At 27.6% G+C, this 25781-nt stretch overlaps 1 protein-coding gene across 1 annotated transcript; it reads left to right on the forward strand.

Moving 5' to 3' along the window:
- Positions 1–17495: 17495 nt before the first annotated feature.
- Positions 17496–17963, forward strand: LOC135924092 (adrenodoxin-like protein 1, mitochondrial). The gene has a single exon (XM_065459140.1). It carries the CDS (start codon positions 17496–17498, stop codon positions 17961–17963), a length of 468 nt encoding a protein of 155 aa, XP_065315212.1.
- The last annotated feature ends 7818 nt before the right edge of the window (positions 17964–25781 follow it).

A 25781-nucleotide genomic window follows, 5' to 3' on the forward strand; every position in this document is an offset into this window, starting at 1 on the left:
TAATTTTAAAAAATTTATGAAAAAAATTACATTATAAAATCCTAATGTTACCAATTTGGATTTCCTCCAAAAAATCATATAAACAATAGTCATTGTTAAATTTTTTTTACTAAATATGAAATACTAGTAATAATTTTTTATAAATTCATTATATACCTTTGATTTATATATATTTATATAGAATGGTTATCGATGTAAAAGTGTAAAAATTTAGGCGCGTAAAATACCTAACTTTGAACTTGTATTTTGATATAATAAACTAATGATTTTGACAGGTTAATGATAAAATACGAAATAATAAATATTGTTTTGTAAATTCATGTGTCTAAGTAGCAACCATTAGTTTTTTAAATATAAATATTAATTGATTAAAAAATTTGATGACAAATGACCTCGCTGGGCGCGAAAGGGTGACAAAAAAGTTTAAACCCAAAAAAATTTAAAATGCAAACCGGCCAACGGTCTGCAATAAGTAGATCTAAAACCCTTCAGCAAATTTATTCGGATAAAACCCACTTAATGGTACCCCAATAGCAAAAATCTTGGCTACTTATTTGTATTTTAGCATAGGCACCTTCCTTCATAATAATTAATGAAAGAAGATTAAAACACCCATTGAATATATTTGAATATAAAAAAATTTTTTTAATATAAAATTAGATTTAATTTTATGAAAAAAAAAGAATACAATTTATTAGTTATCTTAATCTAATATAATTAAAGAGAAATTGTATTCATTTAATTTACGGAATTCATTCTAAAATTAAATTAATTTTAATTAATAAAATAAAATAAAATAAAATTTAGATATATGTTAGCAGCAATGTACTATTTTCTCAACTTTCAATCATTTTTTGAGCGTGTTTTTTAAAAGAATCTGATTTTACAGGAATTGCATTCTATTATGTTTGCAATATACCTACCCTATGAATTTCAAACAATTCTGCCATCTCAATATAATTTATATTAGTTTTTCCATAGATTATTCACATTAAATGACTCGAAGATTAACGGTAAGATTATCTACAATCCTAATTTAGGTATTCTAAATATGCTGGAATACATCTTCGTTAAATTTAAAAAAACGCGCAAATGATATAAAGTTTAAAAAAATAACACAATGCCGGAAAAATGTTTAGAATTGTGAGCCATCATTAGTTAAAAAATTTGTAGTTAAAAATTTTATTAATTGATGATATAAGGATTTCCTTATGGGAGGGGGGGGGGAACGCTATTAGACGGGGTTTTCCGCTATAAATTTTATTGGAGGTCTTTAGGTCCACTAATTGTAGGCCTTTAGCTATATTATATATTTTATAAAAATAATTTTGGGTTTTCACTTATTTTCTTATAAATAGATTTTTTTTTAAAAAAATTTGAATTATATAGTCGTTATTTAAAAAAATTATTATCATTTTCACTAATTTTTCTTTCAAATTTTTATAATGATATCTTGTATACATTTTTGGAGAAAATGGGGGTGTAGGGGGGGGGGGGGTAATGTTTATTAGCTTAAAATGATATTTACGAGAAGAGACAAATTTGAGGTGCCCGGATGGATCACGATTCTAAGTATATCTACAATATATAAATTTTATATTATTAATTAAAATAAACTAATTTAATCTTACAATCAATTCCGTAAAACATATGAATATCTTATCTCTGTCTAGAACTTCATCATTATATAAAATTTTTACAAGAATTTTGTTGAGTGTCTTTCATAAAACAATCATAAATCTTATTTATCGCATCCAAATTATCTGATAGTTTCCAACTACACACATTTTGTTTTGAGTCATTTGCCTTAGAACTTATGTTGAAGAACGGGTAATAAAAAATTTCATGATTCATTGAATCATTTTCGATAGACCTTGTGTTACGGAAAGGGCAATACAATATATTGGAGTTAATATTATTTGACAAAATAGGTTGCAAATTTTCTTCTCTGCAATTATTTCTAGGTGTCGCACTAATCGTACTTTTTGTAACTGATGATGGATGATTATAAAATTGTGATGTCGTTAGTTCATTATGTTCAACAGATTTAATTTTATCATCTTCGGAGTAAACGTTCCCAAATATTAAAGATTCTATAAGGAAGGAACTAGATTTAGTGGTCATTTCTTTTTTTGGATATAAAATAATTACATTATTTAAAATTGATACTAATATAATAATAATTTTTAAAATTATATATATATATATAAATGTATGTTAGAACTCAACTTACAAAGGAAAATTATTTATTTTTTTTAAAAAAAAATTATTCTTTAAATTATGTTTGATAAAAAATGTCAATCAATTTGTCAACATTCAATAATTTAAAATATAGCAAAATGTAGAAATTAAGAAGGGAAAAGAAAAGAAAAGAAAAGAAAAGTAAAAGAAAAGAAAAGAAAAGAAAAGAAAAGAAAAGAAAAGAAAAGAAAAGAAAAGAAAAGAAAAGAAAAGAAAAGAAAAGAAAAGAAAAGAAAAGAAAAGAAAAGAAAAGAAAAGAAAAGAAAAGAAAAGAAAAGAAAAGAAAAGAAAAGAAAAGAAAAGAAAAGAAAAGAAAAGAAAAGAAAAGAAAAGAAAAGAAAAGAAAAAGAAAAGAAAAAAGAAAATAGAAAGAAAAGAAAAGAATAGAATAGAATAGAATAGAATAAGAATAAAATAGAAATAAAATAGAATAGAATAGAATAGAATAGAATAGAATAGAATAGAATAGAATAGAATAGAATAGAATAGAATAGAATAGAATAGAATAGAATAGAATAGAATAGAATAGAATAGAATAGAATAGAATAGAATAGAATAGAATAGAATAGAATAGAATAGAATAGAATAGAATAGAATAGAATAGAATAGAATAGAATAGAATAGAATAGAATAGAATAGAATAGAATAGAATAGAATAGAATAGAATAGAATAGAATAGAATAGAATAGAATAGAATAGAATAGAATAGAATAGAATAGAATAGAATAGAATAGAATAGAATAGAATAGAATAGAATAGAATAGAATAGAATAGAATAGAATAGAATAGAATAGAATAGAATAGAATAGAATAGAATAGAATAGAATAGAATAGAATAGAATAGAATAGAATAGAATAGAATAGAATAGAATAGAATAGAATAGAATAGAATAGAATAGAAGATAGAATAGAGAGAATAGAGAATGAGAATGAGAAGAGAAGATAGAAGAGATAGAATAGAATAGAATAGAATAGAAGAGAAGAGAAGAGAAGAGAAAGAAAGAAGAGAAGAGAAGAAGAAGAGAAAGAAAGAAGAGAAGAGAAGAGAAGAGAAGAGAAGAAGAAGAGAAGAGAAGAAGAAGAGAAGAGAAGAGAAGAGAAGAGAAGAGAAGAAGAAGAGAAGAAGAAGAAGAAGAGAAGAGAAGAAGAAGAAGAAGAGAAGAGAAGAGAAGAGAAGAGAAGAGAAGAGAAGAGAAGAGAAGAGAAGAGAAAAAATGAAATGAAATGAAGCCTACATATATTGAAAACATGCCTTATTTTATCAGCAAAAAAAATTCCAGCAAGCGAGAATAAAATTTTTTTTATCAGGTCTAATAAAGGTTAAAGAAATCCCCCAATCAAAAGGTAAAAAATAATTTTCGTTATAAAATTCGTCAAAATTTATATTCGAATTATATTTTACCTACATTTTTGTATAATGAATAGAAAATATGTTAAATTATCGGGCAGTATCATATAATGTTCCACGGCATCATACCAGCGTTATACTAGACTCTATGCCTTTTCAATCATAAAATGCTAAAGTCGCCTAAAATTAGTTTTTTGCAAAAGGAAGTATGGCTTCGTTGTTATTATTACATTTCAATTTTTTTTTAAAATGAGTTTCAGAAATAGAAAGACCAAATTTATTTAATTAATATTATGCGTTTATAACAAAGCAGTTATAATATAAAGTTTGAAATATATCTGACAATTATTCAAAATAACTATTCAAAATGGAAAAATAATAATCCCTGGGTTATAAGTCGGTGATGCTAAGCCCGAAACTCGAAATATAATTTGGGGTGCGTCGGGTATGGCAACTTGTGAAAAATATTTTTACGGGTAGCCTCAGTTCTTTAATTTCGCTAAAAGTTATTTAGCTAAAATTATATTATTTTCCTTCACAACAAATTATTACGGGCCGGATTGGGCTGCTTGTACAAAATTATTTTACGGGCAGACCTTTTAAAAATTTACAAGGACAGGTTCGGACAGGGCCAAACTGTAATCTGGATACAACATCCATCAACCTCCATATATTAATATATTGATAAAGTTGTTATATATATATATTAATGGTCACTAGGGAGAAAAATTTGGGAGCCAGCCCCCCCCCCTTCTCTCCACAAACACTTTTCCGAACCACCCTCCTAGTTCATGGGGGGGGGGGTACTTCCCTTTTAATTTATATATTCTTATTCATTATAATTTTATACAGGCCCTTGGTCCAAAACAAGATATAATGGTTTAAAATATTTAAAATTTAGGAGCTGGAATGAATACGGTTTCTGAACTGAAATGAAAAATAGGCACATATTTATATTTATATTAATTTACTTAAATTTAAGTTATTTATTATTATTTTTAGCGATTTACTAATTTAAAGTTTTATTATCTCTAATTAATTTAAAATCCCGCGTATAATTGAATAAAAGCTAAAAATCGGCTAATTCGATACAATCTTTAGGTACCGAAAAAAACCGCTATGCATTAAGAATCACATTAGATATTAATATTTCTTGATTTCATCCTTGCAAAATTTTCCAATGTCTTAGTAAAATGCAAATATGTTTAAATTCTTTACAACCTCGAGAAGCTTTCGGAACTCCCAACGTGAGATGCATAGTCATTAAAATTCTTAGGGTAGTAAATATATTAGGAGATATCAATTATAGTTTATAATAGCACGGCATCGCGTCTCTTATACGTTATACGTGATGTTAAATTATACACCTATGCTATCGTTTAGCCATATGTTACGCAGCTCAACCATCGTCGCGGATAACTTTCCAGAAGAATATTTTCTGGAATGTTTTTTATAAATATATAAGATAAAAATTATAAGTTATGATAAAAAAAATCAAAAGCAGCATATTCTCCTTTTTCGTTCCCCTTTAGCCGACTCTGTTTATTACATTGTATATATTTCATATTTTATTATAATACCTAATTTATATTCTAAGATGCTTATTCATGGTATCGTGAAAAAAGGATAAGAGAAAGAATATATTTCAATTCATAAATGCAATTCTTTTTAAATGAACAGCTTCCAGTTCCTAGGTAAAATGCATAGGTTCTTGACTAGAGCCATGCATCGGATCTATTTTTTTCGGTTCTGTCAGATTTTTATAAACTGCCCGCTTCTTTGATCCCGGGAACTTCTACTCAAGGGAAGGGGGGAGGGGGTGTAACACAAGATGGTCAATAAAATTGGATATATTTGAATGGGCGGGAAGGGGTAGTTAATTTGGATCTCGTCTTTTTGGTAATTTTGATTTTGCAGGAGAGTGATAGGGGATAAATCCGATCTCCCGATTTTTTAAGAGATTCGAGTCTAATCTAAGCATTTATATTTTAAATAGGCTGGAGTCTGGTCTGATCATAAAAAATATCAAAGAAAGTTATTAGACTGAGGAATATATATTAAATTTAAAGAAGAAAAAATTATAATAAGAGCGAGAGGATAGTAAAAATAAATTGTTGTTTTTCTTGCAAAAAAACATTTCATTAAGAAAAAAATTGTTTGAAATTTTAAAGGGACAGGTACGGCTCGACCAAGAAATATCTGTCTAACCGAGAAATGTGATTTAGGTCAGATAGGACGAGTGCGTGCAGGGCTGTTATATTATACCTTGACTCAAATAAAATATTATTATAACTAAAGCGTTAATTCTTAGAAAAAATTAGCAATAGGTCAAATTTAGCTTCCTTTCCTCTTACCCTCTCTTATCTGGAGGCTAAAATTTTTTTAGTTTGCAACTCGACCGATGCGCCGTGGTTTGGCCACTATTATGTGAAGTAATAAAAATATATTACATTTAATTTTAATGGCTAGCAATCGATATTACCAAATGTTATATAATTAGGCATATATTCTTATATCATATTTTTACGCTTAGTAAATGCGAAGATTTACAAAATTCATAATATTTTCTCTCAATATATATTTTTAATCTTATTATCAAATATAATATTTCATCTGTTGATAAAATATTGAATTTCTCTTTTTATAAAACAAATTCACTTTGTTCTTTTTTTTAGCACTTGTTAAATTATTTTTACAAATTATTTTATGCTAGTATTTTTCAAAAAAGTTTTTCTTTAATTAACAAATTAGTTTTAGTATTAAATTACTTTTATTAAGAGTTTCAAAGAAAGAGAGAAGGAAAAATCGGAAATGGTTATTCAATAAATAAATGCAATTTTTGCAGCAAATGCATTAATTATGCAATTTTTATTATTATATATCAGATTAAAATTAGCATAATGATATATTATAATACGATCTCTACGATTCGATCTATACGATTCAATCTATGTTTCTTCAATTATAACACGTTCAGTAATTGATCAAATCTTTCAAATCAAAAATAATTCTCTAACTATTTGATTTTATAGTTAAATATTGATAATACTTTAATATAATCTTGTTTAAATATTTTTATTTTATGAAAGCCTTGTGGGGAAATTACAAAATAATCTTTGAATTCAAAAAATTGGATATTTTATTCTACTTTATAATTAAAATTTCATAGTATGTGATAAGTTTTAATGGAATAGCGATTTATAGAAATCATCATAACAATGATGTGGTGAAGAAGAAGGTGAAGAAGGGAGGGGGGGGGGTGGTGAAGAAGGAGGGAGGGGGGAGCATGAGTCCCTCCCCCATTTGAGATTTTGCTTATTTACGTAATATTATTTTAAGCTAATAAAAAATTACCACACAATTCCCCACCATCTCTTTTCAAAAAATATATACAATTTATGTCATTTATAAACAATAATTTTTTTTTTAAAAACTGATGATTACTAATTCTTTAAAATAATAACTATAATTCAAAAATTTAAGAAAAAAAGCATTTTAATAAAAAGAGGTAAAAACCCAAAATTATTTTTTAAAATGTAAACCCAACAAAGGTCTGCAACAAGTGGCCTAAAGCCTTCTGATAAAATAAAAAATCTCACTTTAGCAAAATCAGGCTATACCTATATCTATCGATTTTAAATTGAGGAATATAACATCACCCAGTATTCCGTTCCAATAATCATAGGCTATTTTATAGTTAATATATATTTTATTAAAACTACACCCTTTTAAAATGGGAAATTCTGATTTTCTCCTAAAAATCGAACTTGATTTGAAAAAAATATTTTGTTCCAACCTTGCCGTACTGTTGGTACGTTGGTTCAACAATAGTTGATAGTTGGTTCACCAAAGAAATGAGGGACTAAATAAAAGATCATATTTTTCATATTGTTATAATACTAGAGGCTTTAAAGCAGGGTTGTGCATTTGACCGGTCAAATAGAATTCGGTCAATTGACGACAGGTCAAATATGTTCAAATACGCTCAAATTCAAATAAATGTTTTTTAAGACAATATTAACTTTTTTATAATATAATATTTTTATTTTTTTAAATTCTATAATTAATGTTTCGCTTTCCATGGCATAATTTTGTTCTTATTTTTATTCAATATTTTTCTTTAACAATTTTAATAAATAGGTTATGATATACTCTTACCAATTTCTGGTCGACGAGATCTTCAATCGATTTCTTGGATGAATATTACCCCAAACCGATTAATTTCTTTCTGAAAAAGAAGTATTAGGAATTGTTAGTGAGGTTTATAGACACTTCTCTCAATGTTCAAGGTGGACCAAGACCATTCCAACAACTTGAGGACAAATTCGGATTATTTTTCATGAAAGTTACTGCTTTTCATATATTTTATCGCCCTATTAATTCCGTAATTTATGATACCACTTAAAATATCTTGATTATAATCACCTTGTAAAACAAATTGAATTATGTGTTTTCCAAATTGAGCATATCGTTTTTTACTTGGACCAACGTACATTTATCCCTTTGCACTTACAACTATAAGATAGCTATATGTTAGAGAATAGTTTTAAATTTTTCATCCAAAATATTTATTCATTTAATTTATTGGTAATTTGTTTCAGACAAATATCCAACTTCTTCAACAGCTGCTATCAGAACTTTCTTGCATATTTGTATTTGTTCCTTACACATTTTATATGTTGGAATACATTCAGAAATAAAACTCAAACTTAAAAGATAATTTTTTAAAATTGTAGATTTTATAAACAGGATTTTCTAACCGGGAGTCGGTGAAGGGACTCGTGGAAATTATTCTTACTACATATAAAGATTGATTTTAGTTTTTGAGTCTTAAATTTTAGTAATCTCTGTTATAAAAATATATATGCCTAGTTTTTTTTATTAAATATGATTATATCAATATTTGTGACCACAACTATATTGTGTTATCATTTTTATTTTTCAGGCCTTGTAAATCCTGAGCCCATGCTCACTAAATTAATGATTATTATAAAAAATGATTTTGAACTAAACTTCTTATCTATAAAATCTAAGCCAATTCTTTTAAAAACTCATTATATGTGTATATATTATAATATTCACGCCAAAAAATGAAGTTCAAATAAGGCAATCTATAAAGCGCATTATCACATTTATATTTGCTTTAAAAAAAATTTTATTGATGAGACGATAAAAATGGATTGAGAACTTTAAATGACTATGTTATATATTATAATATGATTATAATGAATGCTGAATAAAAGTAGCACGAGTAAAAATGTAGCTAACAAGATTAATCTTTTCTGCCAATATCCGTTACATTGTGTTCTTGCACAGTACACTTTTCTGAGGCGTTTTTGTCCGGTACATTTTTACCACATTAAAACGTCCAATATTTTAATAATCACTCAATGGTGAGTCATTAATTATTTTTCAAATTGATCCGCCATGTTCACAATTGGTATATCTTAAAGTCATATGGATGGATGTGGTGATTCTTGGTTTTATTTTTTCTATGCTATACCTAAATCAATTTACAGAGTTGCTAAACTAATTTTTCTCTTTATTGTTATGCTTGAAAATTTGACTTCATGATTTCACATTAGCGACATTTGATCATATTTTGAAATTTTTTTAATTATATTAATGTTCATATAGAATGTAAATAAATTTTGATAATCATTTATAGGATTATATATACTTTAATTTAGAAATGTTTAGAATAAATAACCTCAAAAATATCTTACGGGGAAAAAAATATAAATGTTATATAGCTAGCAGGAAAGACCGGGTATTTTTATGAAATGGGAGATCTTGTAAGAACTCGGATTTTTATTCTAGAAATTTAAATCATATAATGCTTTACAAAAATTCTGCATGTTATCCAAAATAAATTAAAATTATAGTCGCATATTCATTATATAATATTCCAATATATATAATCTACCTAATCTAATCTAAATATTACTTTCCTATCATCTTAATGTATTATAATTTAAGGAGATTATGTGGTCTAATAATGTTTGTTTTTCTTTTACATGCATTTTTTTTTTTGCAAATTCATTTTTCCAACCCGATTAAATTTTATCCAGTCTCAATCGAATTAGATTGAGCCCGACCATTTTCAACTCGAAGTCTGTTTTAAAGAATTGTCAATTGATAGGTATAAACAAGGCCTTTTTCGGAGGCTAAGGCTTAGCGACCGTGACTGAGCCATTTTAACTTTTAATATAGTATGAAATCTATATATAATTTAATAAATTTATTACTATATAATTTTGATCCATTTTCATCTAATAATATTTATTTTTTTTCTCAACCAAATTAGTTACAAATTTATCTTAAACGAAATTTGCATTTTAATTTGATAAATAATATAATTTACAAATATCTTTCAATGCATAGTTGAAAATATTAAATGTATACCTTTCTAACATAGTTTGTCAAAATAACAGATTCTGAATTACCTCTTATCAAAATGTAGGTATATAATTCTTACTCATTCCAACCAAAATAGAGGGGAAATTTTTGAATCCATCCATCATTAAATAAAGCAGAAATTTTTGTTCCACCTGTCAGCAAATAAAGGAGGAATTTATGATATCCAGCTATTCTCAGCGCTATCTTCTGGTAATTTTATACTTTTGGTAAAAAATTAGTTTGGAGAGTTTAATATATGATTTCTTTTTTAAATAGCCACATCTCGTGATAACAACAACAACTCTGAGGTTAATATATACCCGGTCTCCTCCTATATTGCTTGCGATATAAGATTATTTTTTCAATGTTAACATTAAATTGGTATATAATTTTAAATTTGGGCCGGGATTAAAAATAATAGGTTTAAAAACACAGGTAAGGCATAATAATTTTTCTTTAAACCCGAGTCGGGTCGATTTTACCAAAATTAATATACATATCAGTTGGAAAAGTGTTGAAAAATTATATAATAGATCATAACATTCATTTACTACTCAAATTTTAAATTTTCCATTTGAAACCATTTAAAGATAGCCACAATTATTTAAAATGACGAGATTTTAAAAATCCGGAGAATGATAAATATTTTTAGAATTCGGGCCATGCTTAGATACTCCAGAGTCGGGATAAAGATACATTTTAAAAAATATATATTAGAGTCGGTTTTAAAAATTAATTTTTTAAAAAAATCCGAGCCAGCCAAAACAATATTATGCAGCCTGGATATTTTGTTCATGATGGCAGAAAGGTTTGGACCTCTTGCCAACAACACTATCTCTGATTTTTATTTAAAAAATCAAATAAATTTGAATTAAATGATTATATTTCACATTTATTCTTTTTATAATTAAAAAAACTGTCTATTATCATATCTAGTTTATAAAAAAAACAAATTTGTTTTATTCAGAACAAATAATAGATCTAAAGAGCATGATCTTGATATTTCACCAACCAACTATGTCTTTATTGGCTAAAATCTATAGAATCTATATATAATAGTATATATATATAAGAATTTTTTTTATATTTTTTTTAGAAATCATGTAATAAAATTTTTATGACGAATTCGGCGTGGGAATATTATGTGTATTAAAAAATAATGTTAAAATAATTTTTAAATTTTATTTAAAATAGATGTTAAATAAATATCTCAAATTTGTACTTTAAATGTTTTAATGGGTCTATATTAAATTTTAAATTAAATTTTATTTGTATATTTTATCTATTTTTTTTAATTTATTATAAATTCAATTTATTTAAAGTTGTTCTTTTTGCTACCACACCATAAATATATTAATTTTTAGTATATATAGCGGCCATGAGGGTTGACTAGTACTGGCTAATCCCCTTTAACTTCTTATCTCTTGATTTTTTTAAAAATTTAACAAATATAAGAAAATGTTTTTAGTACTTTGCTGAACCAAAATAGCATTCTACATTTTTTCTTATTTAGTAAAGAATTTATGCATTCAAAACTAATATTTTATGTGGATAGAATCCAAATTTTAAGCTATATTCACAAAAATATCCGAATTTAAATGATTTATTGTGAACTTTTTAGACACCTATGATAAATATAGATAGGCACTTAGAGGTCTGCAAATTGATTTTTTCACAACCCGAGCCAGAATTAAAATTTTTCAACCCTGCTCGAGTCCGACCCAAACTTGAATAAATTTTTTAAATTTGATTGTGAATATTATAATACCCAAAAAACAATTAAAAATTATGTGTTACCTTATATAAAAGTTTATAATATAACATAATATAATCAATATTTATATTTATTTAAATTAGAAACATATACCTTTTATTCAGTTTAAATATTAAAAATATAAATACAATAGAATTTAAAAATTATTGCGATTGTATAAAAATAATTTGCATGATATATTGAACATATTATAAAGATATAACAATAACATTAACAAATCAATATAATCACACACAGGGATGCAACCCGGCAAAATTTTTGTCGGTTCGGGTTCAGTTTAAGGTAAAAAAATAGGAGGGTTCGGTTCGGGTTCGGTTCAGGGATTGAGTTTTGGTTCCGGGTTTAGCTCAGGTTTAAGAATTTTGAATTGATAAAATTAATATTAATTCTATATTTAAATCATAATTAAAAAACTAGACATAAATTTGGTATAAAAAATAAATTTTTTATTTTATTTATAGGCAAAATATAGTTAAAAATACAAAAGTTTACAAAAACTGCCCTACATCTTTGTTGAACAATTTTTAAATTAAATTTTGAAATTAACAATATCCAATACAATAATTTTACTTTGACTTGTTCATTTTCATTTTCGTCCAATTAATAATCTTTGAGAATAAGTTAAAATTAAAAATAAATGGCGTAAATGAATTTAATTGTTTAAAATTTATTAACACTCCAATAGGAATCTTTAAGAATAAATTAAAAGAATTTTAAAAATGGTTTAAATGAATTAAGTTGTTTAAAATTTATTAACACTTCTCTTTATTGGAAACTTGAAAATATTGTATAATCTTTATTAATATTTGTATTTTCAATTATTCAAATATCTTAATATATCATTTTGAACAATACATTGAACTAGGTTGAGCCCAGGTCAAATAAAATTCCCGGGTTCGGTTAGGGGTTTTGAAAGTCTTATAAACGGGGTTTAGGTTTGGTTCGGTTTCAGATTTTTCCAAAAACCTGGGTTTTCTTGTCCGGGTTCTGATTCGGTTCGAATCTTTGGTATCACATAGTGAATAACTGTGTATAAATAATGAGGAGTCGAGTTTATCATGCTTTAAACAAGTCCTCCTATTTTGAAAGGCTCTATCAGCTGCTCAAAACGCTCTTAAACCGCTAGCCAAGAAGGGATAGTCAGAAATTTAAGAACCAAAACACTTAAATTGGGAAAGTCGATTTGATAAGTCTTTCTCCAAATTAAGACTGGATAAACGATTTTAAATATTATAAATTTGAAGCATTTAATTAAATAGATACCAGATAAATATATTTTAATTAGTTTGATAGAATATGATGTAAATAAAGTAATAAAAATATAATAACAAAATAGTTTGGTAAACGGATGTTATGTAAAATAATAATTGAATATGACATGCTATTCTGATTGACATTTTATAATTTTGTTAGATAAAAAATGACATGTTATTCTAATAGTCATTATGAATTTAAAATTATTATTTAGGATATTTATATTATTTATAGGGTCGGGTCAGACACCTCTTATAACCCGCTGAACCCGAGCCCGAAAATAAAAGTCTTTGGGTCGGGCTGCGGATAGCCCGTGCACACCTCTTTAGGCATATAATGACTGGCCGTATATGTTAAATGACTATATAGAATATCTGATTTAATTCAGATTATACTATAGGTTATTTTTAGTATTTATAAATAGTATTATAAGTTTTGCCAGAGGCTCAATTCTAATATAGGTTCATCTCAAGCTCGAGTTCAAATAAAAATAACGGTTTAGGGATAAGGTTTGGTTTAGAAAAGTCTGTGAATTAATTTATATTTCTATAGTCATAAATTGTTTAAATAAAATAGTATGGCCAGATAACACTAGGGTCAGTGAAACAAAACCACGTTGGAATTAACGGGCTAGCAACTTTCAATGGAGAATTGATTTTCATTTTATTCTATAGATTACTAACCAGGGACTTCTACTAAGGTGGGAGGGGGGAAGGTATGATGCAAGGTTGGCATTAAAATTGGTGGGTGAGGAATTATGAAGATGGTAACGTCATTTAAATACAGTTGGGTAGTTTGATTAAGATTTCTTCCTTGCTATTTTTGATTTTCTAATTGAGAAGGGTAAGGGTGAGGGGTTAAGAGAATTCAACTATTTAATGCCTGGAGTGGGGTCTTATTTTCTGGGTTACATAATATAATTAAATTAGTTTGAAGAAAAGTGATCCATAAACTTTTCTGCACGAGTAAAAACAAATCCAATTGTCCTCATTCTCCCCTAGTGTTCTGATCTAAATAATGAGAGCTGTGAACCATAGATGTCACGGGCACTTATGCAAGTTAGAGATAAATATTTTTGGTTTTGCCGATGGGGGGGGGGGGGTGGGGGGGGGGATTTAAGATATATTTTTGCTGCAAACTCGTTTAAAAAGGTTTAGGTTTAAATTCGACTTTGGGTTTGGTTCTTTGTTTACTTACTGTATTGTATTGATCATAAAAAATTTATCAAATATTAAAATAATACAATTTTAAAAAATTATACTTTGATTAAACTTTACAAAATCCTGGTAGTTAAAAATTAAAGTGGAAATTTTTGCACAATAGAAGAGGAAATCTCATCACAGCTTAATACAAAATTCTGGTAGTTAAAAATTAAAGTGGAAATTTTTGCACAATAGAAGAGGAATTCTCATCACAGCTTAATCGAAGTCATGTAGCTATACCTCTCCAGTAGCGAGTAAGAAGAGATCTAAATTAAAACTAAAAGTTGTTTTCTAGCCTTTCATAATCTAGATGAGATGCGGTTGAGAAAGGAATTTTATTTTCTTTGGAATAGAAGTGACTGTTAGCATTCTGTTTATTTGATGGAACTAGAGTATGTGCTCTTAGGAGGCTTCTGCTTTATATATCAAAGAGTGAGGTATGAGATCAATAAATATAATATGTAGTCACAGAATGTCACAAAATTTAGCGATTAAAATCTAGAATGCGGATATAACAGGCACAATTTGAATTAAAAATGTTTTAAAAATATTTGAACGCACATAATAAATTAATGTCAATCAGAAACCCGCAGGCCCGACCCCGGTTAAAACCAGATATTTTAAATCGCCATTATTAGCTATAAAAATTAAAAATATAATATAATATATTTTTAAAATATCCGACGAACAGCGATGGAAAATTAAAACAACAAAATCTGGGTCAGGCCGTGCAAATGGTACCTCTGTAAACCTCTGATATCTATTGATTATAATTTATTAAAAATTTATATGTATCATTTGAGGTGCCATATAGTAAACGTATTACAATTACAAACTAACGATTACAATTAGTAAGTAACGGCGTTACTATTAAAAGGCATGTAATGACTTAAGATAATTTTTACTTTTTTTATGATATTATAATTTTTTTTAAATTATATTTTAAAAAACAAACCCCAAACCAAATTTTTAAAGTAAATTATATGCATATCAATTATGAGTCTAATCTTTATCCTGTTAAACAAAGTTATAAATTTCAAGAGAACATAAAGATGTGGAAATTAATTATGTTAATGTTTTTGTATATTTTTAGTTGCGCATAATACATATTTTTTACATTTATGATTTAGATATTATTGTGAAAATTTTCTTATATCCTTCGGGTTTCTAAAAATATTTCTGCAAAGAATCTAATTTCTTTATTTGCCGTTGATACTAGTGTATCTAGTGCAGCAAAAATACTTTATTCTTTATATTTAATTAAATTATAATTGTTTAAATCCCCTTCTAGAATTAGCTGTCTCTAATTTTATAAAAAATTTTACTGGCATTAATCACTTTAAGGGCTTTATTATGATTTATAGTTTATATAGCGCAAGCAAATCTATCGAAAATCAAAAAAATATATTTTGATCTGTTGCTCAGGATTAATGACTTGATGTACTATTGATATCGATCAGTCTTCGAACTTTATATAAAATAATTAACGTCTTTATATTCATTTAAAAAATTTAACTCTATCTAGCGAAAGATAAAAATTATGAGTTTATTAGATTATAAAATTGTAAAATATTATCAGATCTAGCTAGCTCTGATGTATAAAATTCTATTTAAATTATTCAATCTACTAGGGTTATATTAATAGCTTGATGTGCTCAGGGTTGAAAAATCAATAAAGAAAATTATTTATGCTTAGTAGTCGTATATGCCAAATGGTTCTAAATCTCGTTTATAATATATAAATTAATGTTTGATTAATATTTAAAGTAAACATATCAGAATAGATCAACGCGCTAGGACAAAAGATAAATTTGTATTAAGAATGTTGAAGGAAAACAGGAGTCAACAGTATGTAAAAATATAATAGGATATTTAGAAAATTGAACTTTTAAATGTTCTATACTGAACGTAAGTAATCACATCTACTTGCCTATCATATCTGATATGAAATATCTAGATAAAGATGCTTCCCACCAAACCCTTACAAGTATAATATCCTTTGGGATTTTTACATTTAATCGGCTATAACATTCTTCATAAGATATTAGATATAAATTATATGATTAAATATTTAGAATAAATTGAAACAAATTGTGTTTTTTTAAAATATAGGGCACTTCTATCAAAAGTGGAGATATGAAGCGATCTTAATTAAAAGAAGGGGGATAGAAAAATGGCGGGAGTATGGTTTTGCTAATTAGAATTTCCTTTGTTAATTTTAACTTTCTTTTTTTTGTTGCTAATTATTTTTATTTCCTATTTTTCGTTAGTCTTTATTTTGTAGGGGTTAGGAGAAGATAGGGGGTAAAAGGTGGGTAGGGGTAATGGCCTCATAAATATAGAGGGTATAGAAGTGTCTGTTGGAGTTTAATTATCTTAATAACTCCATCAATTGCCTCAAACTTTTTTTTGTGTTCTGAGTACATATAAGCAACTTCTTCAAACAAATCTGTTTCTTTGTAAACCAATTAGATTTTGAAATATTGAGGTCTTTTTATTATAAACGATTAAATGTGAATTTTACTTTTAAAGGGATAACAGATAATCTCAACTTTCTTTTGCGGAAGTCATTTCTACAAAATATTTTCAATATTTAATAATTATTTTGAAAAAAGAATAGACACGCTAAAATGTTGTACGAATTAAATATTTTAAAAAATTAATGTGAATGATGATTTTATAATATAGTAATTATAATATTTATAGAAAAATAGCAAGGGCATCACTAACTATCCTTTAATATCTCATTTAGCTCTAATTTTTTTAATTGCAAATGACTCTTTTTTTAGAATTTAAATTAAAATAATATCATTTTGCCTAAAGGCAATTGATTATTTCTAAGTGGGTGTCCAGATTCTTGACTATCAATAGCCATATGTGTTTGGAGTGATATCAGGCAGGTCATAACAATTATTTTTGATTAAAATGTATACTTTAATTTACTAAGCAACAGTGTTATATACCTTTATATTAGCAAAAAAATTGGCCAGAAAATTTGAGATGACTGTGCAACTGACTACCGATCTTTTTATTAAAAATCAGAAGGTAGTACTAGCTAAACTTATAACAAAGCTTTTCTATTTTATATATATTCTTAATATTATATAAAATAACATACTATGTCCTCATGAAACCTATATCTATTTAAAATGCCATTAATAATAATTATTTTATTTTAAAATAAAATAAAATAAAATCTAAATAATCTTATTTTTGAAAGCGATCATATGTTATTAAAACTAAATATACGATCATTCATTTATAATATGAGAGGTATATGAGCAGCAAATTTTTGACATTAGTTCAACGATTAACTAAACGTTATATTCATTCTTCGCAATCATTATTATCCGGTGAATATGAATATCAAGATCCTAAATCTCCTAACGATATTGTAAATGTTACCTTTATAGACAAGGAAGGGAAATCTTATCAAGTTAAAGGAAAAATTGGTGATAATTTGATGTATTTAGCACATCGTTATAAAATTGAAATAGAAGGAGCATGTGAAGCATCACTTGCTTGCTCAACATGTCATGTTTATGTTAAACAAAATTTTTATGATAAATTACCACCTCCAAAAGATGAAGAGGAAGATATGCTTGATTTAGCTGCATTTTTAAAATCAAACTCTAGATTAAGTTGTCAAATTATATTAGATAAAAGTCTAGATGGACTTGTTGTTACATTGCCTGCTGCTACAAGAAATTTTTATGTGGATGGACACACACCTCAACCTCATTAGTCTATTTATTTTTATTGTTAACAATTTGCTGTAAAATATTTTTTAATGCTCTTATAAATAATTGTGCATATTGTATTATTTTATTTCAAAAAAAAAATAGATCTTGTAATAAAATCTACATGTATTTAAAATTTAATGCATTAACATTAAAAATAATTTTATAATAATATGCAATTTAATAATTTGCAGGGGTCAAAGGGTTACTCAAGAGGTAGATGGAGTGTTTTTTTTCCCTTTAGTTTTAATTGCATATATCTCTTGCAGATTTCAAGCTAAAATATTGCACACACATTTTCGCAACATCTAAAGAACTTATCTAAAATATAATTTCAATTGTGATAACAAAAATATTATGATTTCTTTGAAAGTAAGGATTTTTTACTAAAGATTTATTTTAATATCCAACCATAATAAAACTTGAAATATTTATAGTATAAAAATTTTAAAAGATGGAAAGTACCCCCTTCCCCAGATTTATATGGCTAATATTTGACTCTCAGGACTCTGGTCAAATTAATTGACCAAATCCAATGTATTTCATTATAGCTGGAGAAAATCACATCAAGGAACAGTTTTATTTAAAATCCATATCCATGACATTCTATTATACCATTTATAGAAAATTCTCTTCGAAGGTACTTTTCTAAATTAATTTGTAAGAAATTTATGAGGTTAAAAAAATAAATATTACAAATTATTATATTTTAATATATTCAACATATTTTTTTTGATTATTTATAAAATTAATTAAATACAAATACAAACAATATTAAATTAAAAATAAATTTATAAAAAAAAACAAATAAGAATATTATATATAAAAAATATATATATAGTTTATAAAGAAAAACATTAAAAAGAACTAAAAAAGTATATTAAAAATGCACATATTACCCTAGAGAAGAGTAGAGGTAAAATCCTTCATTTGGGTCTCATTTTTCCGTATGGTTTTAATCAAATTGGGAACCTCACTTCCAAACATGCCTAAGGTATTGGTAACGCTTAGTATGAACATAGTGATGGTGAGGCCAGCATATTAGATTTTTTAAAATGATTTCTGCCTTTTTGATGGCAGAAAATGTTGGATTTTGCTGTAAAATCGACATATAGTCCCAAGCCAGCGGAAGTCCGTTAGTCCAGAGGATGAGAGGTATACCATCAGAGTGAATGGCGTTTTCATTTGGAAGGCCCACTTGTTTGAGGGTGGATGGAATATTAATTTCTGAGGGCAGCTAGGAGGAAGTTTTTGATGGATTTATGGGATTGTCGTCCGAGGGAGAACTTGCAGTGCAAGGGCTTTTGATTCGATGGGTTGGCCACAATTGATACGATACAAATGGGGGGGGGGGGGGGGTACTACAGCTTTACAGGCGAACGGCTATAGATTTATGTAGCTGTTCACCAGTCATAAGGAGGCCAAGATTGGAACTTGGGATGGCTTCCAACCATTCATATCTGAGTTTGCAGTATTATGTTATTGGATTTTCCTCAAAAGGCCTGTTCGAAATGATGTATTCAAAGGAACAGGTGATTAAATGAGAATCCCAGTTTTTTTTGAATGCTGGAGGCAGGACGACAGATGGTGGACAAGCTGTTGCTGTCCCAAAAGGTAAAGGCATGGGATAAATCAGGATCTATCGGAGTAGATACATTATTGATGATAATTTGAACAGCTAGGCGAGATGTGATGGCTGAAGGGAAAATTGTAGCAGGGATCAGATAACCATACCATCTCACTTTCAGGGAAGGAAGGCCTGAAGCTAGGATGAATCGGAAAATTTTATGTTCAATATATTTTCGAGGAGTCCCTTAATTTGGATTTCATGAGAAACTAGCAAATCACTTCATTTGAAGATCGGTGAGGATCTCAGAGCATAGAGGATTTTGGGTATATTAAAGTAGTTTAAGATTGATGAATGAGCAGGTAGGTAATTAAAAAATATGTTTAATTTAGATAAATTGTTAAGGGATTTGTTTAAATTGATTGCCTTTCACCCCCATCGGTGATCCGAGATGTGTTATCACATCTATAACATGGTATGCAATGTCTAAAGGAATGGATGTAAGATTTCGGAAGCAAATCTCACATTTGAGGAGATTAAGTGATAGTCTTGTAATATGTGAAAGATCCTCTATGATGGGTGGAAGGTAAGGGTGGAAGATTGAATTTCTTAGATTATTTTGTGGATACCATTGCAAAAGAGGGTAGGGCCTAAGTTGACTCCCTGTTAACTATTATTGTATTTTAGGAATGTAGAGCTTGAATAGCTGTGGAGAATATATGATGAATATTCAGGATATTTGTTGTAAAACAAAGGAAAGAAGTGTATATTTTTGTATTGAAGGCATTATTAAAATCAAGTTTTAAAACAACGTCATCAGGAATGCTATTTGAGATAGTTATACGGGCAAGATCCGATATGCGTCTCCGGGCAGTGTCTACATGGCAGAAAATTTGATGTAGGCAAACCCCCTACATAATCTACCCCTACCTTCCTAAATAAATTCTGCAGTCTTCGGCAGCGATATTCGCCAAACCACTATGCTATAGTGATATTAATAAAAAGAATCTTATGATAAGCTACCATTTATCATCTACAACAAATATTTATCTTTCAGGTCTATTTAGGAGAAAAAAATTTAATTCTCTAATTCTTGCTAATAATAAACCGGCAATTGAAAAGCTGTTTTGGCCACTCCATTGGGATTAATCATTGAATGAGAAGAAAATATAATCTTGGAATCTTCAATAACTTTGAATGTTTGCTAATTATTAAATAAAGAATATAGTTAAAATTTGTTTACCTATCAAAAATCTTATTTTTAATAATAATATTTAAAGTATTTTGTTAAAATATTAAATTATTTATTATATACTTACTGAAGTTTATTATTAAGATTAATCATATATCTTAACCTCTATACTTTTAGAAATTAACAATTAAAAATAATATTAATAGTTTACATATGAAATTGTAAAATAAAATTAATAAAAATTAAAAAGGCTTCAAATTCAAAAAGAAAAAATTTATAATTTTTTATTATTTGTTAATAGACATATCTCTTTTTAATGGACATTTGTCAGAATAAAATCAACGATAAACATCATAATCATATCAATTATTGAATTTAAAAAGAATATAATTCAAGTCAAAAACTACCCCTTAAAAATCAATACTTACCTTGTCAAAAAATATCTACTCCCCAAAAATCCCTTCTACCCACTCCAGCTATGTAGACATTGCCTCCGAGAACGCCAAACCCTAATTGCAGTGGCGACAGGAATGAGGAAAGAATTTCCTTGATTCGTGAAGCAGTTATTTTAAACGCAGTTCTACGAAAGAAAGACCCTACTGCGATTGGGCGTATACCTTAATCCTTTTTTAAAAATCTATTAGACCGACACCAAAAAGGATAGGAATTACGGGTGCTGGAAGAGGCTCATAGAGAATTATATTTAATAGTCTGGTAAGATTCTGTAAAAAAGCTTTACATGAAACATTGGGTTTCAAAATATCTTGTAAGAAGATAGCTCGATTGCCATCAAGGCATCCAGAAGGTCCATTTTTTAAAAGATCTAAGAGCTCTAATTGTCTCGTTGTTGGGAGATAAGGAATTCAGAAGTTATAGCACGAAGAGCTGAGTTTATGTTAAGCAGAGGCCTTCATGGGCCGGACTTGGGTTTTAAAAAAAACTTTTTAATGTGCTTGGACCTAAAATTATTAAATTTAGATTATTTAAAACAGTTGCTAATTTAATGAAATATTGACTTTTTTTCTTCTAATATTAAATTTCAGTATTGTAAACAAAATGATTGCCTAAATATATTTAATATTGTTAATTTTCATTAAATAAAAAAATTTAAATTTTTGTATATGGGCTGGGATTTTTGTGAAACTTATTATGGGTTTGGACGGGGCTTAAAAATTTTTTTTAACATTAAATATGGGCTTGGGCCAAAAAAAAATTTACTGCTGGCTTGGGCGGGGCTTGGTCAAAAAGGCCCATGAAGGTCTCTGATGTTAAGGCTATTTATTTTATTTAAAATAATTTTGGTCCTACGGACAATAGAGGGAGTGAAGTAGATTGGTAAGTGTGGTGTGTGGAGGCTGGTAAAATATCTGGATTGATAAGGGATATTGAAGTTTTTATATATTTGGATAAAAGATATTTTTATTGTTAGGTATTTTAACGGTGAAATTGGTAAAGCTTAGTATATTTTTCCAATTTGAAAGGTTTTTCAGATTGTTTACAAATATATTATTTGTTGAAGGATTCCGCACGTGCTCCCTTAGGTATACGGGATATGGTGGGATAGTTGGGTAGTGATAAAAATTTATTGGGAAATGATTGTAGGTTATGTTTTTGATGAGTTGCAGGTGTCAGTAATAGCAGTTGAGGAAAGAAGGCTTACTAGATTTAATAGACTGAATGGAGGAAGACAGACGCGTACGCAGGAATTTGGTCTGGGGAGAAGGGGGGGGATAATAAAATTTTTTAAGAAATATTATTGTTTTTTAAAAATATCAAGCATAAATTTATTAGAACTGATAACTATTTCTAATACACAATTTTAAATTAATGTGAATTATAAAAAAATTATATGTATAAACCGTCATATAAAAAACTATAAAATAAATGTGAATTAAAAAATATTAAACGGATATAACTGGCGGTATAGAAAAACTATAAAATAAATGTGAATTATAAAATATAAAGTGAATATAACCACTATATGAATCACTTAAATGACCAAAAATAGAAATTTGAATTTTATGAGCCTTTAAAATTTATATATATAAAAAATTTAAATAAGGAATAATTGTATTTTGTATGTTATATATTTACATGTAAAATCCAATCTTCGTTGGGATTGAGCGAATTGTACTTCTTGGTATGTTTTGGGCCGGACCGTATTATAATTTTTTAAATAAACCCGGGCCGGGCCGTAAAAATTTTTTAAAAAAATTCTTGCCTGAAGCTAATACATTTAATAAATGATGGTTAATATTGGGTTCATGGACAGGGATGTCAGGTCAAAATTTACAAATTGCGGGAGAAATTTAGTATTATGTGGGAGAAATATGAAAATTGCGGTAGTAATATAAAAATTGCTAAAAAAAATTTTTTGCGGGCCGGCCGGGATTTTGAATTAACTTAATTATCCGCCTATTATTTTTTATAATTAGTTTATATAAATACAAAGTTGGTAACTTTTTTCAAAATAAAATAACATCTTGATTTAAAATACATTAATTTATAATAATAAACCAACGATCTTTTTTAAATATAAAGGAATGTAAACAAGATAAAATTTTATAAAAAAAACGATTTTAATTTTATAATTAAAAATATATTTTATGCGAATGTCCCGCAAAACGACCGCAATTGGAAACCTACCGGTGTGTGTATAACATTATAGGGATAGGCGCTTAATTATCACGTATCACGTTAAAATATATAAGGTACTCCAAAAATAAGAAATAATACAGATGCAACTACAGTTGCGGCAATTGTAATCACTTATCTTGTAGTACAACATTCACAGAGATACTTATTATCATAATGTTGGTAGAATCTTTTTCCCATAATATTTAACGACTCTAACATTGATGAAAACTATACTTGTAGAACAAAAATGATTAAGGCTATAATCAATGTTTTAGGACCTAAATCCAGGAGGTCAATTCTTGACGATTTAAAAGATGGCATACATATGCAATTCTAACAGATGCATCTAATAAGGGAAATATTCCTCCGCTATTTCAACAAAATTAAGGTCGTTTCAATAAAACTATTAAATTTTTTTCCCTCAAATAGTGAAAAATCCATAGACATAGCTAACCATATAATGGTAAATATAGCAGATTCGAAATTATCAATAAATTGCATGTCAGCTTTCTGATCTGATAATGCCTCAGTGAATTTTGTAAAAACAGAGTGTATTTACAGAATTGAGTCAGCACAATGTTGGTTGCGATATGTTCCTAGAACCCGCCATCGATAGAATTTTAAAATTTTATAAACCCTTAAAAAAATATTTCTTAAATAAAGATTATAAAAGCTGTCCTAACATTTTGAAAATTTTTTTCAATAATGAATGGCAGAGGTATATTTAGGAATGATTTCACATGTACTACTACATGCTGTTAATGTGTAGTTATAATCAGAAGAATCTTAACAAAGATTAACAAAATTATGCTGCAGATGTGTTCATCTTTATAGTTAAAAATTGACAATAAATTTTATGGCGTCATTGCTAAAACTTAATTATATTTTATTTGAGATTTAAATAATAGAACTAGTTTACCGTCGTTATTGAGATTCCTGGCATGACATATTATATATTAGTTTTAACCATTAGCTCGGCCTAAAATGTTGTTAAAGCAATCCGATTTCTCTACTTTTTCCAGGCAGTCCTCATCAGGCTAAAAATGCGCTCGGATGAGGCATTAGAATGAGGTAAGGAGAAGACATACTCGCAAATTTTTTCCAAGATGGGGATTTATCGTTAATTACGAAAAAATTCGACTTATTTCTCCTCTGCTTTTAGACCATCTAACTTTAAGTATTTTGGCGAATCATAAAAATAGAGAGAATTATCAAACAAGGAATCAATGTCTTTCTATATTTTTATTATATTTATTAAATTATAAAAACCATCAATTGATGGTTTCTGTTCCAAGGTCATAATATTTATACATTCGTAAATAGAGTTATTAAAATCAAATTTTGATTGTAAATATTCTAAAATTGTCTTTAAAAAAAAATCTGCTTCATTTAAAAATGTATTAATTAGAGTATTATTTGAACATTTTAATATAATATTTTTAGCAATAGCGCCATAAAATCTATTATCAATTTTTAACTGTAGAGATGAACAGAGCTGTAGCATGATTTTGTGAATCCTTTTTAATAAATATTCTGATTGCAACTGAATATTAACTGCATGAATCATATTTCCTACATGTGAAACGAATCCCAAATATGCTTCTGCCATTTCATACTCGAAAAAATTTTTCAAAATATTAGGACAGCTTTTAAAATCTCTATTTAAGAAGTATTTTTTTTAAGGGTTTGTAAAATTTTAAAATTCTATCTATGGCAGGTATTAATGACAACCACCTGATAGGTATATATCGCAACAACTCACACCATTCCAAGTCAGACCACTTCACCAACTCTTTTAATTCATTAACTCTTTTAGTTGATGAACTAAATTAGTTAAACATTTCATCACAATTATTTCGACATCCACAGATAGTACATTCATTGCCTTCTTGCAAGGATTATGTAGTATATGACATATATAGCCAATTGGTATTAATTCATTATTGTGCTGCCTCTATTCGGTAACTTTGGCTTTTGCCAAAAATTACAGAGGCATTATCAGAGCAGAAAGCTGACATGAAAATCATTGATAATCCTAAATCAACTATATTTACCATTATGTGGCTAGCTACATTGTTGGATTTTTCACTCTCCGAGGAAAATATTTTAACAGTTTTATTGAAATGTTCTCATTCTTGTTGAAATAGCGAAGGATCGAGGGAAATGTTTTAATATTTCCTATTAGATGCAAATGTTAGAATTGCATATGGATGCCCATCTTTCAAATCGTCTAGAATTGACCTCTAGGATTCTACTAAAACACTTGTGATAGCTTTGCTCATTTTTGTTCTGCCACAAGTAAGGTTTGCACTTATATCGGAGTCGTTAAATATCATGAGAAAAAGATTCGAACCACATTGTGATGATATAGCTCTGTGAATGTTGAACTACATGATAGATGTATACGAATTCCGCAAATATAGTTGC

Source organism: Gordionus sp. m RMFG-2023, chromosome 2 (assembly GCF_954871325.1).
Source record: "Gordionus sp. m RMFG-2023 chromosome 2, tfGorSpeb1-WG-v2, whole genome shotgun sequence".
Classification (NCBI taxonomy): Eukaryota; Metazoa; Nematomorpha; class Gordioida; order Chordodea; family Parachordodidae; genus Gordionus; species Gordionus sp. m RMFG-2023.